Source organism: Podarcis liolepis (genome assembly GCF_965112155.1).
Source record: "Podarcis liolepis genome assembly, chromosome: 6".
Classification (NCBI taxonomy): Eukaryota; Metazoa; Chordata; class Lepidosauria; order Squamata; family Lacertidae; genus Podarcis; species Podarcis liolepis.
The window spans coordinates 80,206,747-80,230,828 of NC_139559.1; the positions used below are offsets into that span (position 1 = coordinate 80,206,747).

Sequence of the window (24,082 nt, forward strand, 5' to 3'; positions counted from 1 at the left end):
GTTGGAGCTTAATAACCCACAGTAGGACCCAGGTGGGCTGAGGAAGGTGAAACTGGGATCTCAAGGAATGCCTCAGCTGGAGGAGGGGTCTCAAGCGAGTCAGGAGCTGGATCCTGGGGAAGGTTCAAGTGGGTTGTCAGAGAGGTGAGCTACCCCCGTGATATCGGACATCTCTGGTCAGGCACCTCCTCAGTAAGCAGCCTCTGCCTGGGGACGTGACAGAGTATGCTGGATACTGAGCTGGCACCTCCATCATCCATGACACAGAGAAGCCAGTGCCAGCACAAACCAACAGGCCCAGCCCACTCCCAGAAGTGTCCATTTGATTGCTCAGATCAGAGATGCCTTCACAAACTGCAAGCCGGCAAAACCTTTTGCCAACCATAAACGTATACATTTAATGGCTTCAGAGGATAAACTGAAAACGCGTACCAAAAAATGAATCCGCAACATTGTTTTTGGTGCCATGCTTTTTATTTAAATGGAAGGGAAGGACTACACTGTACTAGGTAGGTAGCACTATGACAATATCTTACAGCACAGCTTCTGAAAAAATATGGTAGCAATGCTCCACAAAAGTGGACAAGTAAGCACACGATACACTGTACATTTCTCAACGGACGGTGCCCATTTAAATTAGAAATAAACAGAATTTGGCTTTAAACAGCCAAAGAATTTTTCCTTAAAAAAAACCACCAACAGTCATCCAAAAATGGTTTCAGTAGCTACTATGACTGTCAGAGCTTGAACACCTGGCCTGGAAATTAGGATGGTTGGCAAATTCTGGCATATAAACAATAAAAACACCCCGCTCCCTCGAGGAAAGCACCGGTGTGTAACTGATAATGTCACTGATGTACACCGGACTTCTCCATGAAAGGCTTTTATTTTCTTAAACAAGATCCCAAATGAAGACATACTGTCATTAGAAAATTTGCAAGCTTAAAAAGAAAAAATCCTGTCCTTAGCTCTCCAAGTAAGTAGTAACGTTTTAATCGCCAAAGTCTCAATTTTTTAATTGTATTATTCACATCCTACCTTTCAACATTGCACAGACATCTTTTTTTCTGAACGGTAGACAAAATTCATAATACATTCAATAATTTAAAATGACACTATGTTGCCACATTTTAAAAGAAATTATCCTGTTTAGATAGGTGTGCATGAATCAGTCAGTGGTATGTATCATTAAATTATATTTTTCTTTTAGCAGGAATAGTTTAGTTAAAAATCCTTCCATTTGATCTCCTCCATCATCTATCCCATTTATGTCCTATCAGCTCCCCCCCAACTTGGGCAAGTTTTAACTTAGATGTATGCTTACATGGGTATGCAATATATTTTCCCTATGCCATTAGTTGGAGGATAAGCCTCGTTGGTAGAATGCATAGACCTTCTATCTCCTATTTTTAATATATATATAATATATACACAGTATGTTTACACTTGAAATAGAAGATGGGTTAGATATCCTGGTTCATATACATGCAAACAGTAGGAATCAGCTAACCACAAATAGATCAGAGCCACATACCTATTAAACAGGTGGGTTTTGTGTTGGGTTTTTTTACAGTTTAAACAAATATACATAAATATAAGAACATAAGTTAAAGTAAATATTGATTGCATTTCTGAGAAAATGCTGATAAAGAACCCAGACACATTGATGCCTAAGGCCTTTTCATAATTTTAAAAAGGGCTGTTCTCTAAATTATTTAAGGACTTATCATTCCTATACATCATCTATATAAAGAACAGAAGCAGACTGTAGTGAAGTACTACCTCTCCAAGTCAAGCAGTTCAGTGGGAGAAGTGTACAGAATTTTAAGTTTTCCTTTGTAGGATGCATAATAAAAAGTAACAAACACTTTAGACAGCTAGTTCAAAACTGTCTTGAAGTTCCAACACTTGTCACAACACTGAAACGGAACAGGTTTAGCAATAATTCAAGTCTTTTCCTGAGAATGAGGTTCCACCTAGATCCCCTCCCACCCCCCAACTAAGTCCTCTGGTGTACAAATGTCAAAAAAGCAATCACAAAAATAAGGGTAGGTTTCAAGTTTGAGCTTTTCCACCTGCTGAAACAGTGCCTTGCTATATCTGTATAGGAATCCTGACAATAAGAAAGAAAAAGAAAGCAACAAGCAAACCTCCAAACAGAAATAACTTCTCTAAAGGAATCAGATGTGCAGCCCTTTGTTAATACTGAAAAAAGGTGCCCCAGTGATTATTTTGTAAATGTTAACATTGCTGTATGTGTGTGGCTCTCAGCCATTCTTGGTTTTAATACACTCAAGATTGTCATGTATCATCATCAATACCATAATTTATATTAAACAAAATTAAATTGATGTCTTGGAAGAAAAATTACTTTGGTCCATATACTGGATGGCAACCTGGTGACACATCAGAATAACTTTCATAGAGCAGGCTTACTCAATATAATTTTCTTCAAGTTTCTCAGAAGGACTCATACAAAGTGTCTACTTTTAAGACAATTAATACTGTTTTGCTTAGGATTTTGAAATAGCCATCCAGGCCGTAATCTCAGGAAGCAATGGTAGATGTCTGCATTTGTTTAGTGGTGCTATTTTATTTGGGTCACCTGTCATGCCACAGACACGTATCGTCCCCTTTGCTAAATCTCAGAATGTTAAACAGCAGTTTGGACTGAACTGTTAAGTGGACTCCTGTTCAGAAGAAAAATGCAAAACACAATAGTGCATGCAAAGATCTCCCGTCATGCTTCCCTGGATCAGGGCAGTGGTGGATTTCTAAATATAATGACAATACCTTTATAAAATAAGTTTCCTTGTGGAACAAGCAATGACAGCCATCACATTTCCTTGCCAGAGCTTAAGACATGCTAGCAACATTTAATCCTGGACATCCTCTCCAAGGAAATTTTCTGGTGCAAAACCCTTTGAAATGAATGAAAGTCAAAAAAAAAGAACGGATACCTTCATTTCATTGCAAAAAGGTTTGTGCCCTCTGTTACCGGCAGGCCACTTAAAATTTAACGGTGTGGCAAATCAAGACAGAACATTTCTCCAGTGAAGATATAAAGAGCAGAAGCAAATTCCAAAACAAGCATAACACACCAAAGTATAAGGCAATGAATTTAATATATACTTTAATTTCAGTCACTACAGATTTGCAAACATTCAATAATTCAGTGTTTTAAAAACGAGAGGAAATGAACCCTATAAACTGTGAGCACATACCCATCTCCACTCTGAATCAGTCTTTCATGAGCACACGAATGCATAATCACTTAAGTGTCAGTTTTCTGCAAGTCTTCAATACTGTGTTTACATTCCAGTTGTGCATGATGACAGAGCTTTTCTCTTCAGATCCGAGTTCAAAGAAATCTTGTTGGCAAATAAGAACCTATTTTCTAATAGGCAGCAAATACGAAGTGCAAGTTTGCCACAAACGTGGCAAAGTACCCTACCCCCCTCCGAGTTACTATGCCTTTGTAGGTAAGAGTTTTTTGGGTGTTACTGGTCTCTTGCTCTGCCACAAATGGCTGTGGATGGTAATAGCGTCGACACTGGCAGAGAGCGTTTTAGCAGGTATGTGGCTGAACTGCTTCCTGTCAGAGTTGTACTTATAGAGCCCCTCAATCATCTTCTTACTGATGGACTTGGGGCCTATTCCAGTCAACTTACTGATTTCTTCTGTCTCAGGGCAGTATGTGTACAAAGATCGGAACTGGCAGCCTGAGTCGCGGAAAAGGATAAGGAAGTTGTTGGCATCTGATTTTTCCATTTCCTGAAAGGGGGGGGGGGAGGAAAGAGGGTTCAAATTGTGTACAAGTTAACATCCAGTTTATGGGTATTTTCAATGCTCCTACACTTATGACAGAAACTATTTCATGTTATTGAAAATGTAATAGCATTGTGAGCTTGGCTTATTTACACATGTATGAAGGCATCACAAATCCAACAACACAGATACAACTTTCATATCATGGACCTGAAGTTGCACATTCAGTTGCCATTAACTATTCAACAGTAAATTATAGACAAATCAAGTGTTATACATGCATGTGTGAACAAGCGATATAGGGTGCCAAGCGTAATTTTAAAAACTAAATTCCCGGTGCACCAGACAGTTATATTCTTATTTCAACTAATGTTATAACTATTTAACAATCTTTATCATCAGAACAAGCTCATGAGAAGTGTTACTAGAGAATTTCACGGTGTATGTATTCCTATTCTGGCAAGAATATTGTATTAAGGAGACAGCTTAGTTTAGCAGAGGACCCAGAACAGAGGATGAAAAGGAGGTTAGGAGTTTCAGTGCTATGGCTGCACCAGAAATACCATTAATGTTTACGGGGTCTTGGTAAACAGAAAGACTCCCCTCTGAACTTGCAGTGTAAAGAAAACTGTCCCCCCAACACTTCCTACCTACCCACAACCTGAACTTCAGATTTTCAGTTTCTTCTCCCCCCTTCCCCTTTACAGGTTTGCCTTACCTCTAATATTTTATTCTTCTGACCTTCGTTTACTTTTCCAGCCAAGCAGCAATGAGCCAAGGCATTCTGGATTATATGTTTGTTGGATTTTGCACTGGGTTCTTTGTACAGCTTTGGTCCTAGAGAGAGAGATTTTTAAAAACATATATATGAATAAATGAACATGGTTTAGAGTAGGCAGAGGCGAGGAACCTTTCTGGCTCTGGGGGCCAGACCTTTATAGCTGCACTCCATGGGCCAAATTTGACAGGTGGCCAGGGCAAGGAATTTCTAAGGAATTTCCTTCAAACCAAACTCTTTTTAATACTCCAGCTTCTCAATCTTTATTATGGCTGGGGTATTTAACTACCACCTGATACTAAGTGAAGCAAGATTGTAATCTGGTACACTGGCTTGCTGTTATTACTCTGTATTACTTTTTCTCTGTTACTTACCAGCTTTCCCCACCACCACCACCACCCCAAAGCATCTACATGTTCTTGTTTGTAGCAAATAATTCAGCAACAACTCTTAATATACCAACCTGTATATTCTGTAGCAGAAGCCACAGAAGATGTCGTTGATGCGTTTTCCCAATCCTTTTCTCCATTACGACTTCCACAACGACTTGGAGATACGAATCCTTCCACAGATTCAGACCTAAAAGTTGCATTTAAACAGGAAAGAAGATTTGGCCAATCTATTACCAAACATGATTTCACAATGAAAAAATGGTCGCATTTCACGATGAAAGACCTGAAGATAAAGCAATGTTAAACACAAATATGGAATCAAATGATTTAACAGCACGTAAGTTCTTCCAAATGTCCAAGTAGCTTCAGGAATGAGTGGGAAGGATGTCAACTGTCCATCAGGCAAAGCTGGCTAAATTCAGAAAAATTGGTGTGTTTCCAGCCCCTTTGCCCTTATAAAGCTACCAATGAATATGAAAGCACCTCCTCTACTTCATATTAGTCTACACAACTTAGAGAATTTAATTCACTCGTAGATATTTCAGTGGCTTCTTAAAATTAAGGAGAGCTGAATGATTACATTTTTAGAAGTGCCATCCTGTGTGTCACGAAATTAAAAGATGCCTGCTTATTGGGAGACAGCATCTTAAAAAGCAGAGACATCACCTTGCCAACAAAGGTCCGTATAGTTAAAGCTATGGTTTTCCCAGTAGTGATGAATGGAAGTGAGAGCTGGACCATAAAGAAGGCTGATTGCTGAAGAATTGATGCTTTTGAATTATGGTGCTGGAAGAGACTCTTGAGAGTCCCATGGACTGCAAGAAGATCAAACCTATCCATTCTTAAGGAAATCAGCCCTGAGTGCTCATTGGAAGGACGGATCCTGAAGCTGAGGCTCCAATACTTTGGCCACCTCATGAGAAGAGAAGACTCCCTGGAAAAGACCCTGATGTTGGGAAAGATGGAGGGCACAAGGAGAAGGGGACGACAGAGGACGAGATGGTTGGACAGTGTTCTCGAAGCTACGAACATGAGTCTGACCAAACTGCGGGAGGCAGTGAAAGACAGGAGTGCCTGGTGTGCTCTGGTCCATGGGGTCACGAAGAGTCGGACACGACTAAACGACTAAACAACAACAAATCCTGTGTGTGTTTATGTGTCCTGTGTATGCCATTCCGTGTGTGTTACTACAGGTGTTGGCTCATACCTAGCAGTCCAGTAAAAAAATGTACACATCAACAGAAGCAATTAAACAATTCCCTCAGCCTGGAAATTAAATATGTGTAGATCTGTTTTGTGACGACCGTGTATGGAAATGGCTATAGGAACATACTCAAAGTTGGTCTAATCTGAAGAGCCATGAACTATTCTTAATTATGCATTAACCACTGCCTCACTGAATGCACACTGTTGTGCCAAGTCACATAAATATGATCATTTCCCTCAAATGTAAATTGGAACTGAATATTTACCTTGGCGTTCTCTTGCCCGATTGCACACTGTCGTCTCCGGTGTTCAATGATGCCAACGAAAGGCTAGATGCTGAGGGGAGATGGGGGGAACAGCAACACAGTGAAGGTGTGAGCCTAGGTAAATGCAAGGAACTTTAAAAGAATGCAGATACAGAAAACAGAGTCTGTGAATTAGATGCACCACCAGGAAAGAAAATCTGCTAAGTTTTCTAAGAAATATTCTCTCTCTTTACTGGCCCTATGAACTCTACATCTGTAAACATATAATGCGTATTTTATCCTCATAAGTCTTTATATAGTAAAGGTAAACGATAGCATGGTTAGAGGTTGTTCTAAACCTAAACATCACCATGGAGCTCTGTATCAAAAGTATGAAAACCTACTTTAAAAGTAGAGGCAATGTTGTCGTATCAGTCCAGGTCATGCTGACTCAAAATTTAACTATGTAAGGAGTGATGAAACAATAATTCTTTGCAACTTTTATAATGTGATAACTAGGCATAATGAAAACCAGTAGCCTGGTAGCGTTTAACAACCCCTCTGCCCCCCAATCTTCGGGCAAGCGACTTAAAACAAAAAGCAAGAGGGGAGGACAGATACAACAGAAGGTTTAGTGTCACCCCAGGATTACAGGGCCTTGAAGAGAAAGTAGCTGTGCATCACTTTTCAGTTTCTGAGTACAGTGGTACCTCATTTTTCGAACATAATTCGTTCTGGAAGTCCATTTGAATTCCGAAATGCTCAAAAACCAAAAGCCTCAAAACCGAAAACTCAAAACAGAAGCTGCATTTCCTGTTCAACTTCTGAGGCACGTTCAAAAACCAAGGCACTTAGTTCCAGGTTTTCGATGTTTGAGTTCCAAAACATTCAACTACAAAGGCGTTCGAAAACTGAGGTACCACTGTACTGCATGTCAAAGCTGGAATTGCAGCATCAAGACTCCTCTTTATATTTTATTACCTGGAGGACCTTTAATTGGAGTTTTAGGTGACTCAATATGATCTCTGTGAATGGATTTTGGACGTGGCTTCTTTTGTTTGGACATGTGGAGGCGAGGCTTTATGACAATGTCCATATCTTCCATCAGTTTCAGCTGCTTCCGCCTTATATATTCTTGCTTAATAAACTCTCGACGTGCTCTTTCATCTTCCTTCTTCTGACGTTCTTCCTCAGACTTCCTCCTTAGAAATTCAGCATCGCCATTAGCAAAACCATCCTTCTCACAAACTAAAACCAATTTTTCTGATTATAAGTTACCCAAATGCTAAGTATCTCTGTTACATTCCCAGAACATATCCTGGTTTCCAAATTTTAGTGTACATATTTTAACTGTATGTTCATACTAAGCTTTATGGAGCAATTCACACAAGTACTGGCATAGTCCTAAAGATCCAGTTGAACCAGATTAGGGTAAATATTAAGTGAAATGCCCCTTAGTACTTCAGTACCACCTAACACTTTAGTATTGTGTACCCGTAAATATCAAGTGGCTTTTTAGGTTTCTTGGTAATATTCAAAGAATAATTATTTTGAAAGTTTAATATTCCTTAGTTATGGAAGAAATTTATTTTAGAATGTTCACATTTTCACATTTAACTGAAGGTCAAGATTGGACACACAGCGTTTCATTCATTCTGAACACAGGAAAGCTGCAAATAGCTTCTCTTTGTGAGTGATTGTTGCAATGGCTGATGTAGGTGCCTTTTTGCTCACTGAAGGGGTGAGGCACAGCCACACCAATGTGTGGCCGTGCCTCTTTCAGCTTTTTTAGATGTGGCAGCCATTTTGTGTTATGCCACACCTCTGGGCACCCATTTTGTGACTGGCTTTCTAAAATTTTCAAATGTGTCCCACTGGCCTAAAAAGGTTGGTGACACCTATCTTAATCAGTTAGTAGAAAGTTTTAAGTGGTCTTAGGAAACAGTCTGACAACAAGGATCCCTCGTAGGGTATAGCAATTAGGCGTCTGATTTCTAAATTTAACTCTCTCAGTTAATCTTACTTTGTTTCTTCTTTCTTATATTCCAACTCTGCTTCCAGTTGCTGCTTCCGAAGTAAGGTTTCTCTTTCCCTTCTCAATCGCTTCTCCAGCAATGCCGCCCGCTTCACTGCCATTTCGTTTTCAGCCTTTTGATCATCCTTGAAGCAACATTTAGGAAGGAATGTCAATCATTATCTCAACATTGGTAGAAGACTTTATCCACAGTACAGCCACTGAACTAAAATGGATTGAGATCAAGAGAGAAATTTAAAGATTGGTCTGAAGCAGGGGTGTGGCACCTGGGGCTTCCAGATGTTGCTGAACTACAGCTCCCATCACTCTGATCATCGGTCATGCTGATTGGGATTGATGGGGCCAGAAACACGGGGACCGGCACAGGTTCGTCATCCCTGGTCTAAAGTTACTGAGACAACTATACCGAATTATGCAAGGTCTAAGGTAAAGGTAAAGGGACCCCTGACCATTAGGTCCAGTCGTGGCCGACTCGGGGGTTGCGGCGCTCATCTCGCTTTATTGGCCGAGGAAGCCAGCGTACAGCTTCTGGGTCATGTGGCTAGCAGGACCAAGCCGCTTCTGGCGAACCAGAGCAGCGCATGGAAATGCCGTTTACCTTCCGGCCAGAAGGTACCTCCCCTATTTATCTACTTGCACTTTGACGTGCTTTCAAACTGCTAGGTTGGTAGGAGCAGGGACCGAGCAACGGGAGCTCACCACGTCGCAGAGATTCGAACCACCGACCTTCTGATCGGTTTAACCCACAGCACCACCCGTGTCCCAAGCATGCAAGGTCTAGTACTTATTAAAATTAGATTGTTCAGTTGTATTATTATACCCCACTGGTAGCTATGCTAGATTAACCACTCCTCTATAAAGGATCACACTCCACTATGGACAGAGCACGTCTGTATTACACTCAACCGCAATTCTGTAACCTATGATGTGGTTTATTTACAATACATTTGCAGGGAGAAGTGAATACAACTCCACTTGCAGAGGAGCTTAAATCATTTATTATCTGCCCTAGTGTTTTATTTTGAACAATACACGATGGTGAGAAAGGCAACAAAGGCGAGTCATTCCCCAGCTCCTGCCTGTTGCAACTGTGCTTCAAAACAGCTTCTCAGGCAGGTGTTTAGCAAGCTGTTTGGAGCATGACTGTGAGGGGTGGATGATCCATGGGAAGAGTTAACCAAACACAAGCCACCCAGGTCCCACTCACCATAGACTCTTGCCATACCCTCTGTTACACAGGCCCTGACCACCTGCCCACCCCCACCAGAGGCAAAAAGATCCTAAATGCATGCTTGTGATGTTCTCGTTCACTTACCTTGAAAAAGAATCCACAGCACACTTTTTGGTCATCTTCCAATTGTTCCTTGTCACTCTCACCCTCTGATTTCTCAACAGACTCTTCTGACTTTTCCGGTGGCTTCAAGTCTGTGAGGGAAACTTCTATGAGGTTAACAGTTTTGGATGCAGGTTCTGCAAATCCTGGTGGGTTCAGCACCTCTTCATTTGGGGTAAGGCAGACAGTTTCTGTAATGGGCTGCGAAAGTACTTCAGACACTGTAGATTCCAGAGGCCTGGCCGGTTTTTCCTCTGGCTTCTCATTTTCTGCCTGTTCTGCTTCTTTCTCACCTGCTGTTTCTTTGTCAGCCTCTCCCGTTGTATTTTTGACCTTCAAGCGGTTACGTTCACCGTCATCTCCAAAACAAACAAAGGATCTAGTTTGAATTGATGCCTGACTTGGAGAAAATCTTCTCAAACGAGGAAGGCTGTCCACAGATCGCGGTGCAGTCAAAGTGCGATTCAAAGGTGCTAATTTCAGTTCATTTGGCCTAGGAGTCCTTTGCATTTTACTGGGGAGAGTGGAATTCTTCCTAGAGGATGACTGTGGGGACTGGTGGGAAGATCGAGGAGATTCCACGGAAAATGGGGCAATAGGGAAGGGTGAGCCCGCAAACCTTAATGAAGGCTTCAGCTCCTGAACCTGCTTCTGAGGAGAAGGCTGAGGTGGTGAAATAACCCAAGCCTGTTGCTCCCTCATCTGCATTAGCATCTCTTGCTGAAGTGAGAGGCGTTGCATTTCTTGCTGCAGGAAATGAAGAGAAGAATTGAGCTTCTCAATAGATTTTGTATATTCCAGAAGGTCACTGTCATTTAAGTTTTCTTCCGAGGGGCTCACCAAATTGCATTGCTTTTCTATATCAACCGGTGTGTTGGGGGACTTCAGCCATTTCACGTGAGGATTTTCAGTGCTTGCTTTAATTGCCTCTGTGGCCTTGTTTAGTTGCTCACATGGCTTCTGGGCATCTTTTTCTTTCGGCCTACTGCTGTCAGTGAACACTTTCTCATCCTCTGCTCCAGCCGCCTCTTCTCTAAGTGGTGAAATCCCGTCACCTTTCTTTTTCACAATGTTAAGGAACGCCGTCCTTCCCATTTTTTGTCTCTGCTTCGTGAAAGCAGCCTCAACCTTCTTCTTCTGGGCTTCAATCGCTCGCCTCTTCTCTTCCAGCTTCATTTTCAGTTGCACCATTTCAGAGGCCAGTAACTGTGTGGTATCTCTTGCCTGAGGGAGAGGAGATTCCTCAGGTATTTGAGCCCAAGAAACCATGTGAGGAATGTTCAGCTCAGAACCTTCTGGTGTAGTTTTCTGAGAACTGCTGCCACTACTTCTGCTGTCTGTATGATTCAGCTTCTTAAATTTCTGCTCTGCAAAGCTGGTCATTTTAACACCTGAACTTGAGGAAGCACTACTTCCTGCTTGTGATTTGGCACTTACTGAGCTTGGACAAGGGCTCAATTGTTCCTTATGGTTGATGCCTCTGCTATCAAATTCTTGAAGGAATCGAGATGGTTCTTCCATATCAGAATCCAGGCTTACAGTATAGTCCCTCAAGGTTGAATCCTCATCCATAGTCTCTGGAATGTCTGAAGGGACATGTATTCCAGTATCAACTTCTGTATTGTCAGTCATGGGACTGAGAGCACCTTTTGTATCTGCAGTAATATCGGGATTACTCTGGTTGGGTTTAATATTTGAATTCAGGATGCTCATCTCCTTGTTGTGAAGGAAAAACCCATTTGTAATTTGCTCTGGCTGAGTAACACTGGGAGATTTCTCACTATCGTGGATAATCTGCAAAGCCTGCTCAATGCTTGGTGTCTCAATCCGATTGCCAAATTCATCGGTAACCAACCTGTTTTGTAGCGCTCCATTGGGCAGGCTGTATGGGCTAATCTGGTTCGCATTCCTTTGATTGCTGTCGGCCTCTAGATCACTGCAAAATTCCGTATCCCTTTCTTCTTCAATATCTTCACTTTCCTCTTCGCCATTCACAGGCTTGAAGGACAGGTTCTTTCTAACAAGTCTGGGCATACGGCTGGTATTTTGCGCAATGCCTTCATTGCTGAGAGATCTAGTCATTCCTCTGTTTGGAGTCTCACGGATGCTGTCCTCTTTATCAAAAGAAATGTCAAATGAAACACCATGTGCTGACGATCTAGAAAGGGAATTAAAAATGAGAATGCCATTAAAGCAACCCTCCATTTAAAATATTGGAAACATTTCAGCATTTTTATATTGAAAAAACAATATATTTTATTTTATAGCATTAATGCTGGCTTCAAACTCTAGCAGTAAAATGCAATACAAGGTGATAGCATTATTAGCATTATCTAGTCCTACATCCATTGAGCATAAAGATAAGGTCTGCACCAAATGTTTGCTCATTTCAAGGTTTGGGGCCCTCCATATATATAGTAAATAAACAAATCCCTACCTTGCCTCTTTTTGATCTTCTGTGCAGCCCTTGTTTCTCACATCTGTTGCCCCTTTGCTAGGGCTTCTTTCTGCTTGAACTATGTGATCCCAGCCAGCCAGGGATCAAGCAGTGAATATGATATTATATCGTTACAGCACTACATAGCCAATCAAGATATGACTACCTGATGTCACTGAGGGCAAACAAAACAGACAGAGTGAGGGCTGTTCTTCTTGGACTGGTCATATAGGTGATCCCAGCCAATGAGATCACCAATTGCCCTCACTCTGAATGGGCAAACACTGTTACCCTCTTTTTGTTACAATTTGTTGAAAGACTGCCAAGCGGAAGGGTGCTTTTTCCTGCAGAAAATGACTTCAAATCCATTTGGCTCAGGCCCAACAAAAATCTACTATACAGTTATTTAATCTTCTGTTACATACATGTATTTCTTGTTCTGAATATCTTGCAAAATGTCCTTGTGACCATTATATCATTTTTGTAAATATAAAAGTGAAAACCCTTCTCAAAAAGGAGTAGGGATGTCCATTCTCTCTTGGCAATTGACAGAAGCAAACAAGCAAGCCAGGAAGAAAGACCCACCACACAATTTGAGCTACAAGAGGAGGCTCCTAAGTGGTGCAGAACTTCCATCTATTTTCACTTTCTAAAATGTATGCTGGGGGACATGTCGTGTTCCTTCTAGGGTAGTTTGTCCATCTTTGGTCCCCACCCTGCACTCAACTCTCGCCAGTGGCTCCTAGAAGCTGTCTGCATGGGACAGCAGCCACACCCTGGGAACAGCTTTGACTGGTCGGATAAACCAGGTGAAGGGTAGCCAATGGGTCTCAAACCTTCAGTGAGTTAGGGACTTTCCCTGCATTCAAAGACAGGTTCTGGCAGATTCAGCGGACAAGACCAGTAGTGGGTCCAAGGATCAAGAAGGCGGTTTCTGAACATGCTATAGAAAGAAGTGAGGGGCAGATGGGGCTCGTCAACCTGGGAAGGTAGCACATCTAGGAGAAGGAAAACTCTGATCCTAAACCTCTGCTGCCTTGTGGGATATTATTTCGGAGATGAAAGGGCTAAGGAGTGAACCCTACACAAATGCAGAGTGGAGGCCCTAAGATAGTTGGATGGAGACTTAGAATCATAGAATCATAGAGTTGGAAGAGACCACAAGGGCCATCGAGTCCAACCCCCTGCCAAGCAGGAAACACCATCAGAGCACTCCTGACATATGGTTGTCAAGCCTCTGCTTAAAGACCTCCAAAGAAGGAGACTCCACTACACACCTTGGCAGCAAATTCCACTGTCGAACAGCTCTTACTGTCAGGAAGTTCTTCCTAATGTTTAAGTGGAATCTTCTTTCTTGTAGTTTGGATCCATTGCTCCGTGTCCGCTTCTCTGGAGCAGCAGAAAACAACCTTTCTCCCTCCTCTATATGACATCCTTTTATATATTTGAACATGGCTATCATATCACCCCTCAACCTCTTATCCAGGCTAAACATGCCCAGCTCCCTTAGCCGTTCCTCATAAGGCATCGTTTCCAGGCCTTTGACCGTTTTGGTTGCCCTCCTCTGGACACGTTCCAGTTTGTCAGTGTCCTTCTTGAACTGTGGTGCCCAGAACTGGACACAGTACTCCAGGTGAGGTCTGACCAGAGCAGAATACAGTGGCACTATTACTTCCCTTGATCTAGACTTGTATGCCTCCTTCCAGCAACTCCTGATGCCAAGCGTATTGCTTTCACATGTAGCACGTACATGCACAGGATCTGCTTACTCTGTACCATCTTCCACAAATGAGAGGTTATGGATCTTAGAAGTGGGGCCTATGTCTACAGATTTGCATCTATAGAGCTTTTCACTTTAATGATTCTGGGCGACATCCAACAATGCTTGCCTGCCTGTGCAGTGGAAATCCACTTGCATAGCAGGACCCCAACACTGGTTCTGGAGGGTCCCCCAAACCTCTGCAGGGTGAGGAGGCAAGATAAATGCAGAAGGCACACTTGTTCATGCTATATTAGATCTTGCTTTGTATGTGTATATGAGTCCTGTGGCTTTTCAGTGTACTTCCCCATGTGTAATCCATGAACGGTTTTTCAGAGCAAGGCTATTCAATTGAAGGATTAATCCCCTTGCATCACACAACAATAGGAAATGAAACATTATGGCAGTATGGCACCAACTAACCAATGACTTACCTCTTTTCTTTGGGCCATGTCCCTACGTATCCATCCATATAAGACATAGATGTAGATCGTCTAATGCCGCCTATCCAAAATCAAAACAAAAAACATATAAGGGTGAATTCTTTTGAAACTTTTAAAAAGAGGATTAAAAAACTTCCAGTTAACAAATCAAATAGGTGGCTTCTGCTCTTGATTCGATTTAAAGCAGACAGACCAAATAAATTAATTTACATCTCATTCAACATTTTGCAGAAAATTATCAAAGAATGCACATCTATGGCTCTGTACATTACTATCCAGGTAAAACCCTAAGACAAAGTACTTAAATTCACCGACATCAGTTACGTTGGGAATGCAACCATTCAATGTATTTCTGTCAACAATAAATAACATGAATTGTGTTTATGCCATTAATACTCCTCCCCTATTTAAAAATATGCTTTACTGTGGAAAAAAAGAGATACACAGAGATGGGAATCACAAAAAATTAGTTCTGCAGAATATTGCCACAATAGTCTATATTACTGCTTGCCTATGCCTTGTACTTTAAAAATATACGAAATGATTCAATTTAACTTGAAAAGTGTGATTCGCTTGTTCCTACTTCTCTTGCTCCACTTTTTGTGTTAATAATGGATAGCAAGGGAATAGAGTATCAGACTATGATGGGAGATCCAGATTCAAATATCCACTGAGCCATAAAACTCCCTAGGCAACATAGCATCAGTTACTGCCTTCATCATAAGCTACGTCTCTGGGCTGCTGCAAGGATGAGGTGGGCCAGAAAATGAAAATGCATATTGCATAAATAAAGCTTTCCAGGATAGATCTAACATAGGAATCTGCCTTATATTGACCCAGATCCAGACCATTAGTCCAACAAGGTCAACTCTGTCTACTACACTGACTAACAGCAGCTCTCCAGGATTTCATACAGGTGACATTCCCAGCAGGGGAATCATGCCTTTCCACCCAGGCTTGCAGCAGCTAGATGTCTGTCTGCCAGCCTGCACACTTCCCTGGCCACTCCTCTGCTGTTCTGGGCGGCCGGATGTGGCACACAGCCTCCTTCGGAAAGGGAACAAGGGATGGGATGAGGCACCAATACATCTCCTTGCCAAAGCTGCAAAGCATGGGGAGCAGTAATATAGCTCCCTGCCAAGGGTGCAAGGGAGCCCAGGTACGTGTCAGGAGCCAGAGTCAAGTGAAGGTGACCAATTAAAAAAACCACCAGTATCAGTGAACTCTTTATTCAAAGAAACCAAAACAGCCCAGGCCTAGAGATCCCAGCAACTCTTTCCAATAGGTCTAGCTCCAATGAGACAGTTGTGAGGAATGAAGGTCCCTGTTTTCCCACAGCTGCCTAAGTCCCCTCCTCTCCAGGGCTTTGCCTCCAAGAAATCAGAGACTATGTTGGTGCGCAACCAAACTTTGCTCTTTTCATTTCTATGTGTGTTCTGGGAGGCCAGTGCGGAGGGGAGCTGCTCACAGCAGGAGGGGAAGACTCCCTGGCTTCTTCAGCAGCCTGCCTCCTCCCTGTCTCCTGGCTCCACTCCTCTCCAGCCTCTGGTTCTGCACTGCTGTCTGTCACATCCTCTTCCTGTTCACTAAGCCCTGTTGCCTCTTCAGCTTCTGACACCTCTCTTTTCCCAGTCTGCTCCCTCTGACCACTCATCGCCATCCTACCACCAGCCCCCAGGCTCTGAGCCTTCTTCCCCTGAGGGCTTCCTTGGGGATTCCCCAGCGGGTGTCTCCCACCACTCTTTTGCATCCAGTCAGCCCATGACATCACACACCTGATTCCCAGCCCTACTTGGAGATCCTGGGAATTCAACATGGGATTTGGTACAAGCAAAGCAGCTGGTCTACCACTGTGCTGCAACCCTTCCCCTTGTAATTCTAATAGTCTAATAATTCTTGGCACTCATATGTAGCACTCTGTAGTTTAACACTTAAAGATAATGGTTGGGGGAAAAGTTCCCTTCTTCTGGCAGAAGACATGCTACCAACAAAGGAAGGGAACCTTTGGATAAAACAAATCTGAACAGGGCAAAAGCAGAATCTCTCAGCTTTTTGCTATTACCTGGAGCAGGTGTATAAGGCTGCTGGTGAGCATGGCTAGCAGCTGGAATCTGATGAGATGGTGGGAAAGCTGGGCATTCCACACTGCAAACAACCAAAAACAGAACACCACGGTTAACTTCTTCTAATTTAAAATGTTGCAGCCCTGAACATTTCAGGAGACAATATCATGCTTTAAACAAGGCCTGAAAGCACGAATTTAGTGCAATTAAAATATATTTCTAGATTTGAAAGGTCAAATTTTAACTGAATCTGTTATCATATGAAAAGGTATTCAGTAATACTTGTATTGGCACAATAATTTGTACTTCTGTCTCAATTCAGACAAAGAGCGAAATAGAAATTTCCTACAACATGTGAGTTATCTGTGGCATCTGAGGGGAACTATTATCTTCATTACAGAATTTCTTAAAACATCACATAACTGCGATACTATGGCATTTTTAGACATTTTAATTCCATCTATGAGTTGCGTGTTGCAAATAATATATTCGGTGCTAGTAGTGTTACAGTCAAATGTGTTTATAGCTCACTTGGAAAAGAGAAGCCATGGAGTAAAGTGAAATTCTCCCTCAGTTTCTCACAATGCCACATTACTTTTTCACAGGTGCGAAAGGCTGCTGGAAGAAAAACTGAAACCCGTCCCCCATGGAGGCACAGCTGATTGTGCATTGCCCCTTGTATCACAGACAAATCTTATGGACACCACCAACCAAACATTTATAAAGGCTAATTGACTTCCAATTGAATAGAAGACCAGATCCTTAACAAACAAGATATTTGGGCCCTACAAGGCTCTATTAATTCCACTAGCAAGTTTATAAGCTGCCTCAGCGACAAATGAGGACTTTGTGTCCTGACACTTGGAAGAAAGAGCTTGTTGTGGTGGTGGTTTGAAAATAGCCTCACTATAGTTGGTATTAAAGCTTGTGATTAGGTTAACAATAATAAATAAAAAGAGCCAAGCCAAAAAAGCATTGTTGGGCACTGTTGTTGTTTTTTAGTTAAAACTAGCCATATAAAATACCTACAAAAGGAGGTTGGGAATTATACCTGGCTATCAGGTCAGAATCGTGTGAAACTTCTGGATAGTTTCTTCTATTGGCATTGGCAGCAGGAACAGAGGATGCTTCTTTTGCAACATCAGCTAAAACAAAGATTGAGATTTTATATATTATAGCTGTAGAAATAAAAGTCAACAAAAGAACAACAGCCAAGCTGGGATCCGTAACATCAGAAGAACAAGGAAGTTAACACTATACACATCCATATAAATAACTAAATTTCTTTTCTTTTTTTTTTGAATATATCTTTATTAATTTAAAATAAATACATTTATGAGAAAACAGACAAACAAGTAAACAAACATATAATCAATCAAACAAACAAATAACAGAAGAATCGAAAAACCACCACACTATAAGATTCAACAAGATTAATATAACTGTCATCATATATACTCCTGGTACGGAAAGCAATTATAAAACTTTTAAAGAATGACTTCCAATTAATCTCACTGTACTTTATCTATCCATTACTTTATACCACACATTTACATATTTCTTATATATTTTCTTTTTACCTCCCTACAAATTTATATTTATACAATACAGGGATCAGTCTAATTCTGCCAAGGTTTCCTTTTGTACCATAGTTTTCTAAATATTCTTTAGATTCTCCAATCCTTATAGACTTTTTGTTTTGTTTGGCCTCTTGCCCTTTCTGTTGCTTTTGCTAGCTGCAGATATTCTACCATTAGGATATGCCAATCTTCCGTGTTGGGTATTGTTGTGTTTTTCCAATTTCTTGCTACTAAAATTCTGGCCGACCTTATTCCATACATGAACAATATTCTTTTCGATTTCCCTATTTTTGGGGGGCAGGATGCTTAATAAAAATATTTCTGGCCTCTAAATAACTAAATGTCTTAGCCACAGAAATTTAAAGCAACCAGTGTGACATAACTCTAGAGTAAATTCATGTAAAAACCAAGACACAGGCAAAGCTTCAGTTGGTTTAGAATGCAGCAGCAAGGGTGTTCATGACGATGCAGCTGTGTGAACATATTAGAACATTTGCATGGGTTGCCAATATGCTCCTGGGCACAATTCAAAGTGCTGGTTACCTTTCAAATCACCTGCTACCTAATTTTTTTTTTTTAAGCTGGCAATGCCAGGGATTTAAGCTGTGACCTTCTGCATGGAAAGCACGTGTGTAGCATTACCACTGAACTACGGTCCCTCTCCTCAAACCCTGCCCAAGCTCCTGCTGCTATTTGCACTGTGGAAAGGGGGTTTGAGAAGACATTCGCCTGTGTCTGGGCAGATGCAACTAATGTGACTTCCCATCCTCACCAACTGTAAATATGACCCCAATTTTAAAACTAGTTGCTGGCCAGGGGGTTATGTTCTGAGTTAATTCTATTTTAACCTGACATCCATGGAGCGCACATAATTTAGCATAACATGAAGCAACTAAGAAGAAAGGTTACCTTGAGGATGAACTACAACTCGAGGCTGGACAAATGATGGCTTCACTACTTCAAACCACCAGAAGAGCTCTGCCATGAACACCAAATAATTGCTCTGTAAATTAGAGATGGAAGCTTAATTAGAAGTAAAAAACATAGAGATGAATTCAACATCCTGCCCTTTAAACTGTTCCATCAGCACAAGAACTTCAACTTGCTGGACAATATGATCGCCTTTCTACTCCCCACCACCCGCTGTTCTGGAGATTCTACACACACACACACACACCCGAGCTGATGGCGGGGAGGAGGCAGAAAGTTGCATTGCGCTAGTGAGGCTTTATGTGGTTGAATTTGGTCCACAGAGTATAAAGAAAAATCCACCTTTCTAGAATTGAGGGAAGAGCACATGGTTACAGTATATTAAGCCCCCCCACCAATTGTTGCATCTGTTCTGTACTAAAAAGCGAATCCATGGTTAAAACAACAACAATGTTGTGTGCTTGATATGACAACTACCACAAGAGTCTTCACAGTACCGCTAAAAACCACATGTAGAAAATTCCCCAAGCCAATGTTCAAAATGTAATTACTTGTCCACATCTTTGAAGATAGCAGTAATGTGGCTTAATGAAATTTGTTCGTATTCTTGCATGCCATGAACTTAATGTGCAAGTACCAGGTTCCTCATATGGATGTCAAGGCCATAGCCTGACAGACTGACTGGACTACAACAATAAGTGATAGAAGCAGGGAATAGTAAGCAAGGATAATGGTACCAGTTTTGAGGAAGAAATTCTGTCATAAATGGGAGGCCCCAGACAGGACTGAAGGAAGAAACCACTGCAGGGGGTCCCATTCTAGAGGAACTAGATCCAGTGCTATCTGTAAAATTAATATGTTGCTATGGTTTTTGCCCTCCAAGTAAGAACATTAAAATCCAGGATATTTTTCAAGAATGGCAAAGATGGTACAATTTAAATTACTGTTCATGGTTTATGTTCTTTTTCAAAGACTGAGTAAAATACTTTACGATTCTGGTCAGACAACTAAATAGCTTCTGACTATACCAGTTTGTATTCATTAAATACAGATAAATGGCTTTGAGTATCATTTCCCCTCCTGGCCACAAGATGGCAATAAAATGAAAGACTAAAGCGCTATATTTCAGCTGTCAAATGAAGCAATTAGGGTAACTCCTTAATCCTACACCTTTTACAATACAGAGTTATCTTGGTTCTCGCACTTAATCCATTCCGGGAGTCCGTTTGACTCCCAAAACCATTTGAAAACCAAGGCACGGCTTCTGATCGGCTGCAGGAGTTTGGCTTCCAAAAAACATTCACAAACTGGAACACTTCCTTCTGGGTTTGCGGCGTTCAGGAACCGATTTGTTCGGCAACTAAGCTGTTCGGGAACCAAGGTACGACTGTACATACGTCCTTCATTACCATGCCATGCAATTGTATAGCCATTCATCAACATTTTACTAAGAGCATATTATATTTTAAAACTGAAAGTTGACAGAAGGTATAAAAGAACACATAAGTGAGGAAGTAGCTAGAGTCAAGCTGAGATGAAGGCCCCAGTGAGGTGCTGTGTATAACTGCCAGCTTGGTTGGCACTAATGCAAAAAAAAACCAAACCTCCCATGTATAGCTCCTTGGGGTGGAAGGGGGAAGAAAATGTACTACTTATTGGTCCCAGATACCAGTGCCTTCTCTAAGACCATTGGTTCATCTAGTTCAGTATTGTCTACCAAGTGTCACTCTACACTTACTGTCAGCAGTTCTCTGGAGGACGTTCCCAGTGCTACCTGGAGCACTGAACCTGGGGCGTTTTGCATGCAAACCAGATGCTCTACCAATGACCTTTGGCTCTTCAGGAAACTGGATATGGTCATGGAGCAGCAGTGGAGGCCAGAGCAAAACCAAACTTACTATGACCTTAGCAAGAAATTCAAGGAGACAAAATTATAGCTAGGACCATCCCTGACAAGGTTGAGGACTGTTCAACTTCTTCCAAATGTTTCCAGTCATACTACACGATGACATCATAAAGAGATTGAGCACACTGCAAAGTAAACTAGCTGGGACTTTGGAACAGGCGATTCTTAGGACAGATTGACTCTTACTTAGGACAGAATGATCCTCTACTGCTCAGAAAGTTGGTGCACTGATGCTCATGCTTAGGCGCGGACTAAAGAAAGAGAACAAAAGCCTTATGAAATGGGCTCACATCCCAGAAAATGAAAAGAAATGAGGGAAATAAGCTTGGTGTAATGATGTCAGATTCGGACCTTTATCATCTGTGTATAATAGATCCTCATGACAGTGTAATAATTGGTCAAACCTTATAAGAAGCAGTGGCTCAATATCAGAGGTATTGGTTTTCCCCTTTATGGTATACTGTGGGTGAATGAGGAAGACCTGTGATCCAGCCTTTCTCAATATTTAAGGAAATTTGATATAGCTGCTTTGCGGGAAACCTGAATGCTCACAAAAATGTGATTAATGGGTGTTTAGTATACATGCTAACAGTGGTAGCACCCATAAAGAGTGGCAGAGCAACAGGAGATTTAGCCCTCTTGATAGCCACAACATTAAGGGTTATAGTAACTCTATAGTACCCTTCCAACCCTGTGTTCCCCACTATATGATAATTATTCTGGGACCAATTGGAGGCTGATTTACTAAATCTGCAAAATTAATATTCTATTGCAGGTGGTGTGTAGGACTTACTTCTGTGTAGACAAAGCTAAGACTGTGCTGTTAACTATCTTAAATCAGTCTGGAGAATGAGTTTTTGATCAAAGAAGATGAGAATGAGTTTGTGATCAAAATCAGAACACAAAGGATTGCAAAATAGGTATGCTTTATAGTTCATTCTGTTAAATAGTTATAATTTAATTATTTTAAATGGGAATTCTAAGGAAGGTTTTGATAAGGTGTTTACATATTTAGGTCCCACAGGAGTGAATGGAGTTCTTAGGAATTTATGAATGGGAAGACTGTCCAGAAAGTGACCAACAACCTCTGTTGATTCAATTTGTATTTAATGGTAAAACAAAACTTTTGCCCTCTGAACAAAGCCATAAAATCGAATCAGTCCAAACTACAAGACACAAATAAGGACCAGTGTGAACTGGTCATCATACATATTTTAAGCTGCATTTTTTATGAGCCTGAAAGCTGCCCAGAAAACCAAAGTTAAAGGAGTGGAAGATAAATACAATGAACAGACAAATTCCTTTTTCAATTACTGTGCAGGATGTTTGCTGCAGGATAAGATTTATAAATATGAAAAATGGGGGGGGGGGGTCTAACTGATTTTTTAAAAAATGCTTGACATCCAGAAACATAGCGCGCGCGCACACACACACACACACACACACACTACCCACTCCCCCACTATACATTTCAGCAACATCATGGAAGACTGTTTTTGAGCCTCAACATTGTAAAAGCCATTGGCTCTGTTATCTGATTTCTAAGCTCAGCTTTGAATGAGCCTTTGCCCATGTCTGCAGTTCCTTGGCTCTTCTCTTCTTGTTGCCGCAGTAATTTCATGCAAGCTACAAATGGCATTGGAAAGGGAGGGGGGAATGCTGCCTTTGATATTAAAATGAACAGAAATATTTTCCATTCAAGAGAGAAAAGAGGTGGGAGATAGCACTTCAACATTTATTTATTGGATTAAAAAACACACATTATACTGAACCAAGTATTTCATGTAATATACAGGTCAGGCTCCAAAGTGCTGCTCAGGCAAACTTAAAAGGGTTTGCACTAGCCCCGTGGAATGTGCCACAGGGGGGCTCTTGTTTGACCCCCCCCCAAAAAATGTATTTAAAGCTTTAAACAAGTTTTAAATCTTGTTCAGATCCTGCCTATGACATCTACTGAGCCACCTATTTTCTCTCTATACACCATACAGTATTTGACAACATTTCAAAACATTCAGTAATTTATTTAACACTAGAGGGCAAAGTTGAGATTTCCAGTTTTATTTTGCAAGCATATTCTAACCTTCATTATTCTCTATAGGCTAGCCATTGACTTAAATGTCACAAAAGATGAGGTCACAGTGCACTAAAGGAACAATCCCTTTATTCAACTACGTTAGTGAGAGCTTCCAAAGGAGTACTCATCCTTTGTTAAACATTTTGTAGTGCAGCACACTCTAGCCTTCTGGATTGCTTATTGTATAGGAGTCTTATGTTCCTATTTGGATGGCTGCTTCCAGGAGGAGGTGCTGGAGGACTGTGGCTTTGCCCCATGGTTTTTATGCTATGGTGTGCGTCAAGGCCCTGCCTTGTCCCCTATCTTAAAAACTGAAGGGTTTCATTTCTCATATTCAGATGAGGCCATGGATGCGTTAAAACTAGCGCCTGAAACTGAAGCTCAACAGAAACAAGATAGAGGTACTGCTGGTGAGTGGCTTGCCTGACTTGTGTCAGTCAACCATTTCTGAATGGTGTTGCACTCCCCAGAAAGAAGAAGAAGAAGAGGAGTTTGGATTTGATATCCCGCCTTTCACTCCCCTTCAGGAGTCTCAAAGCGGCTAACATTCTTCTTTCCCTTCCTCCCCCACAACAAACACTCTGTGAGGTGAGTGGGGCTGAGAGACTTCAGAGAAGTGTGACTGGCCCAAGGTCACCCAGCAGCTGCATGTGGAGGAGCGGAGACGCGAACCCGGTTCCCCAGATTACGAGACTACCGCTCTTAACCACTACACCACACAGGAACAGGTCTGCAAATTGCGGTTTTCCAGGTTACCCCTTAGTGTTGGAGGCCCAAAAGGTATACATGGCATAATGTACCTGTTGTAACCTTGACAGGGATAATCCGTCCCACCACACTGTTTTATGCGTTGGTACAAAACAGAGTAGTGAGATGACCAAACAGGACTGGTGGGAAATGGACTGTGCTAGTTTTGAATCAGTTACATAGACTACCAATCTGTTTCCAAGCACAATCCAAAGTGCTGATTCTTATCTTTAAAGTCTCTATATAGCTTAGAACCTGGGTTCCTGCCCTTTTCCAATAAACTCATGTGGACAATGGGGCCCAAGTGGAGGCTGTTCCATGTATATGTCATTGGGTGAGTCCTACAGTATCACCCAAACAGGACTCAGGGTGTGTTGTTTTCTACT

At 41.5% G+C, this 24,082-nt stretch overlaps 1 protein-coding gene and 1 long non-coding RNA gene across 4 annotated transcripts in view; one reads left to right on the forward strand and one right to left on the reverse strand.

Annotated features, from left to right (window-relative positions):
* Positions 1-452: 452 nt before the first annotated feature.
* The window catches only part of CAMSAP2 (calmodulin regulated spectrin associated protein family member 2), a 183,358-nt gene continuing 159,728 nt past the window's right edge, over positions 453-24,082 (reverse strand). For all 3 annotated transcript variants that reach the window (XM_083506715.1, XM_083506714.1, XM_083506713.1), the window contains 11 exons: positions 18,949-19,042; positions 17,511-17,604; positions 16,459-16,541; positions 14,388-14,457; positions 9,740-11,915; positions 8,413-8,549; positions 7,371-7,591; positions 6,411-6,480; positions 5,010-5,125; positions 4,487-4,605; positions 453-3,774 (listed from right to left, as the gene is read on the reverse strand). In XM_083506715.1, the coding sequence (XP_083362841.1) occupies positions 3,469-3,774; positions 4,487-4,605; positions 5,010-5,125; positions 6,411-6,480; positions 7,371-7,591; positions 8,413-8,549; positions 9,740-11,915; positions 14,388-14,457; positions 16,459-16,541; positions 17,511-17,604; positions 18,949-19,042 (3,486 nt within the window). In that variant the 3' untranslated portion in view covers positions 453-3,468. The remainder of the gene's footprint in view (positions 3,775-4,486; positions 4,606-5,009; positions 5,126-6,410; positions 6,481-7,370; positions 7,592-8,412; positions 8,550-9,739; positions 11,916-14,387; positions 14,458-16,458; positions 16,542-17,510; positions 17,605-18,948; positions 19,043-24,082) is intronic.
* On the forward strand, positions 9,811-17,434 carry LOC310708501. Its single transcript, XR_014527060.1, has 2 exons — positions 9,811-9,932; positions 17,065-17,434. It is a non-coding gene; the product is annotated as an uncharacterized lncRNA (long non-coding RNA).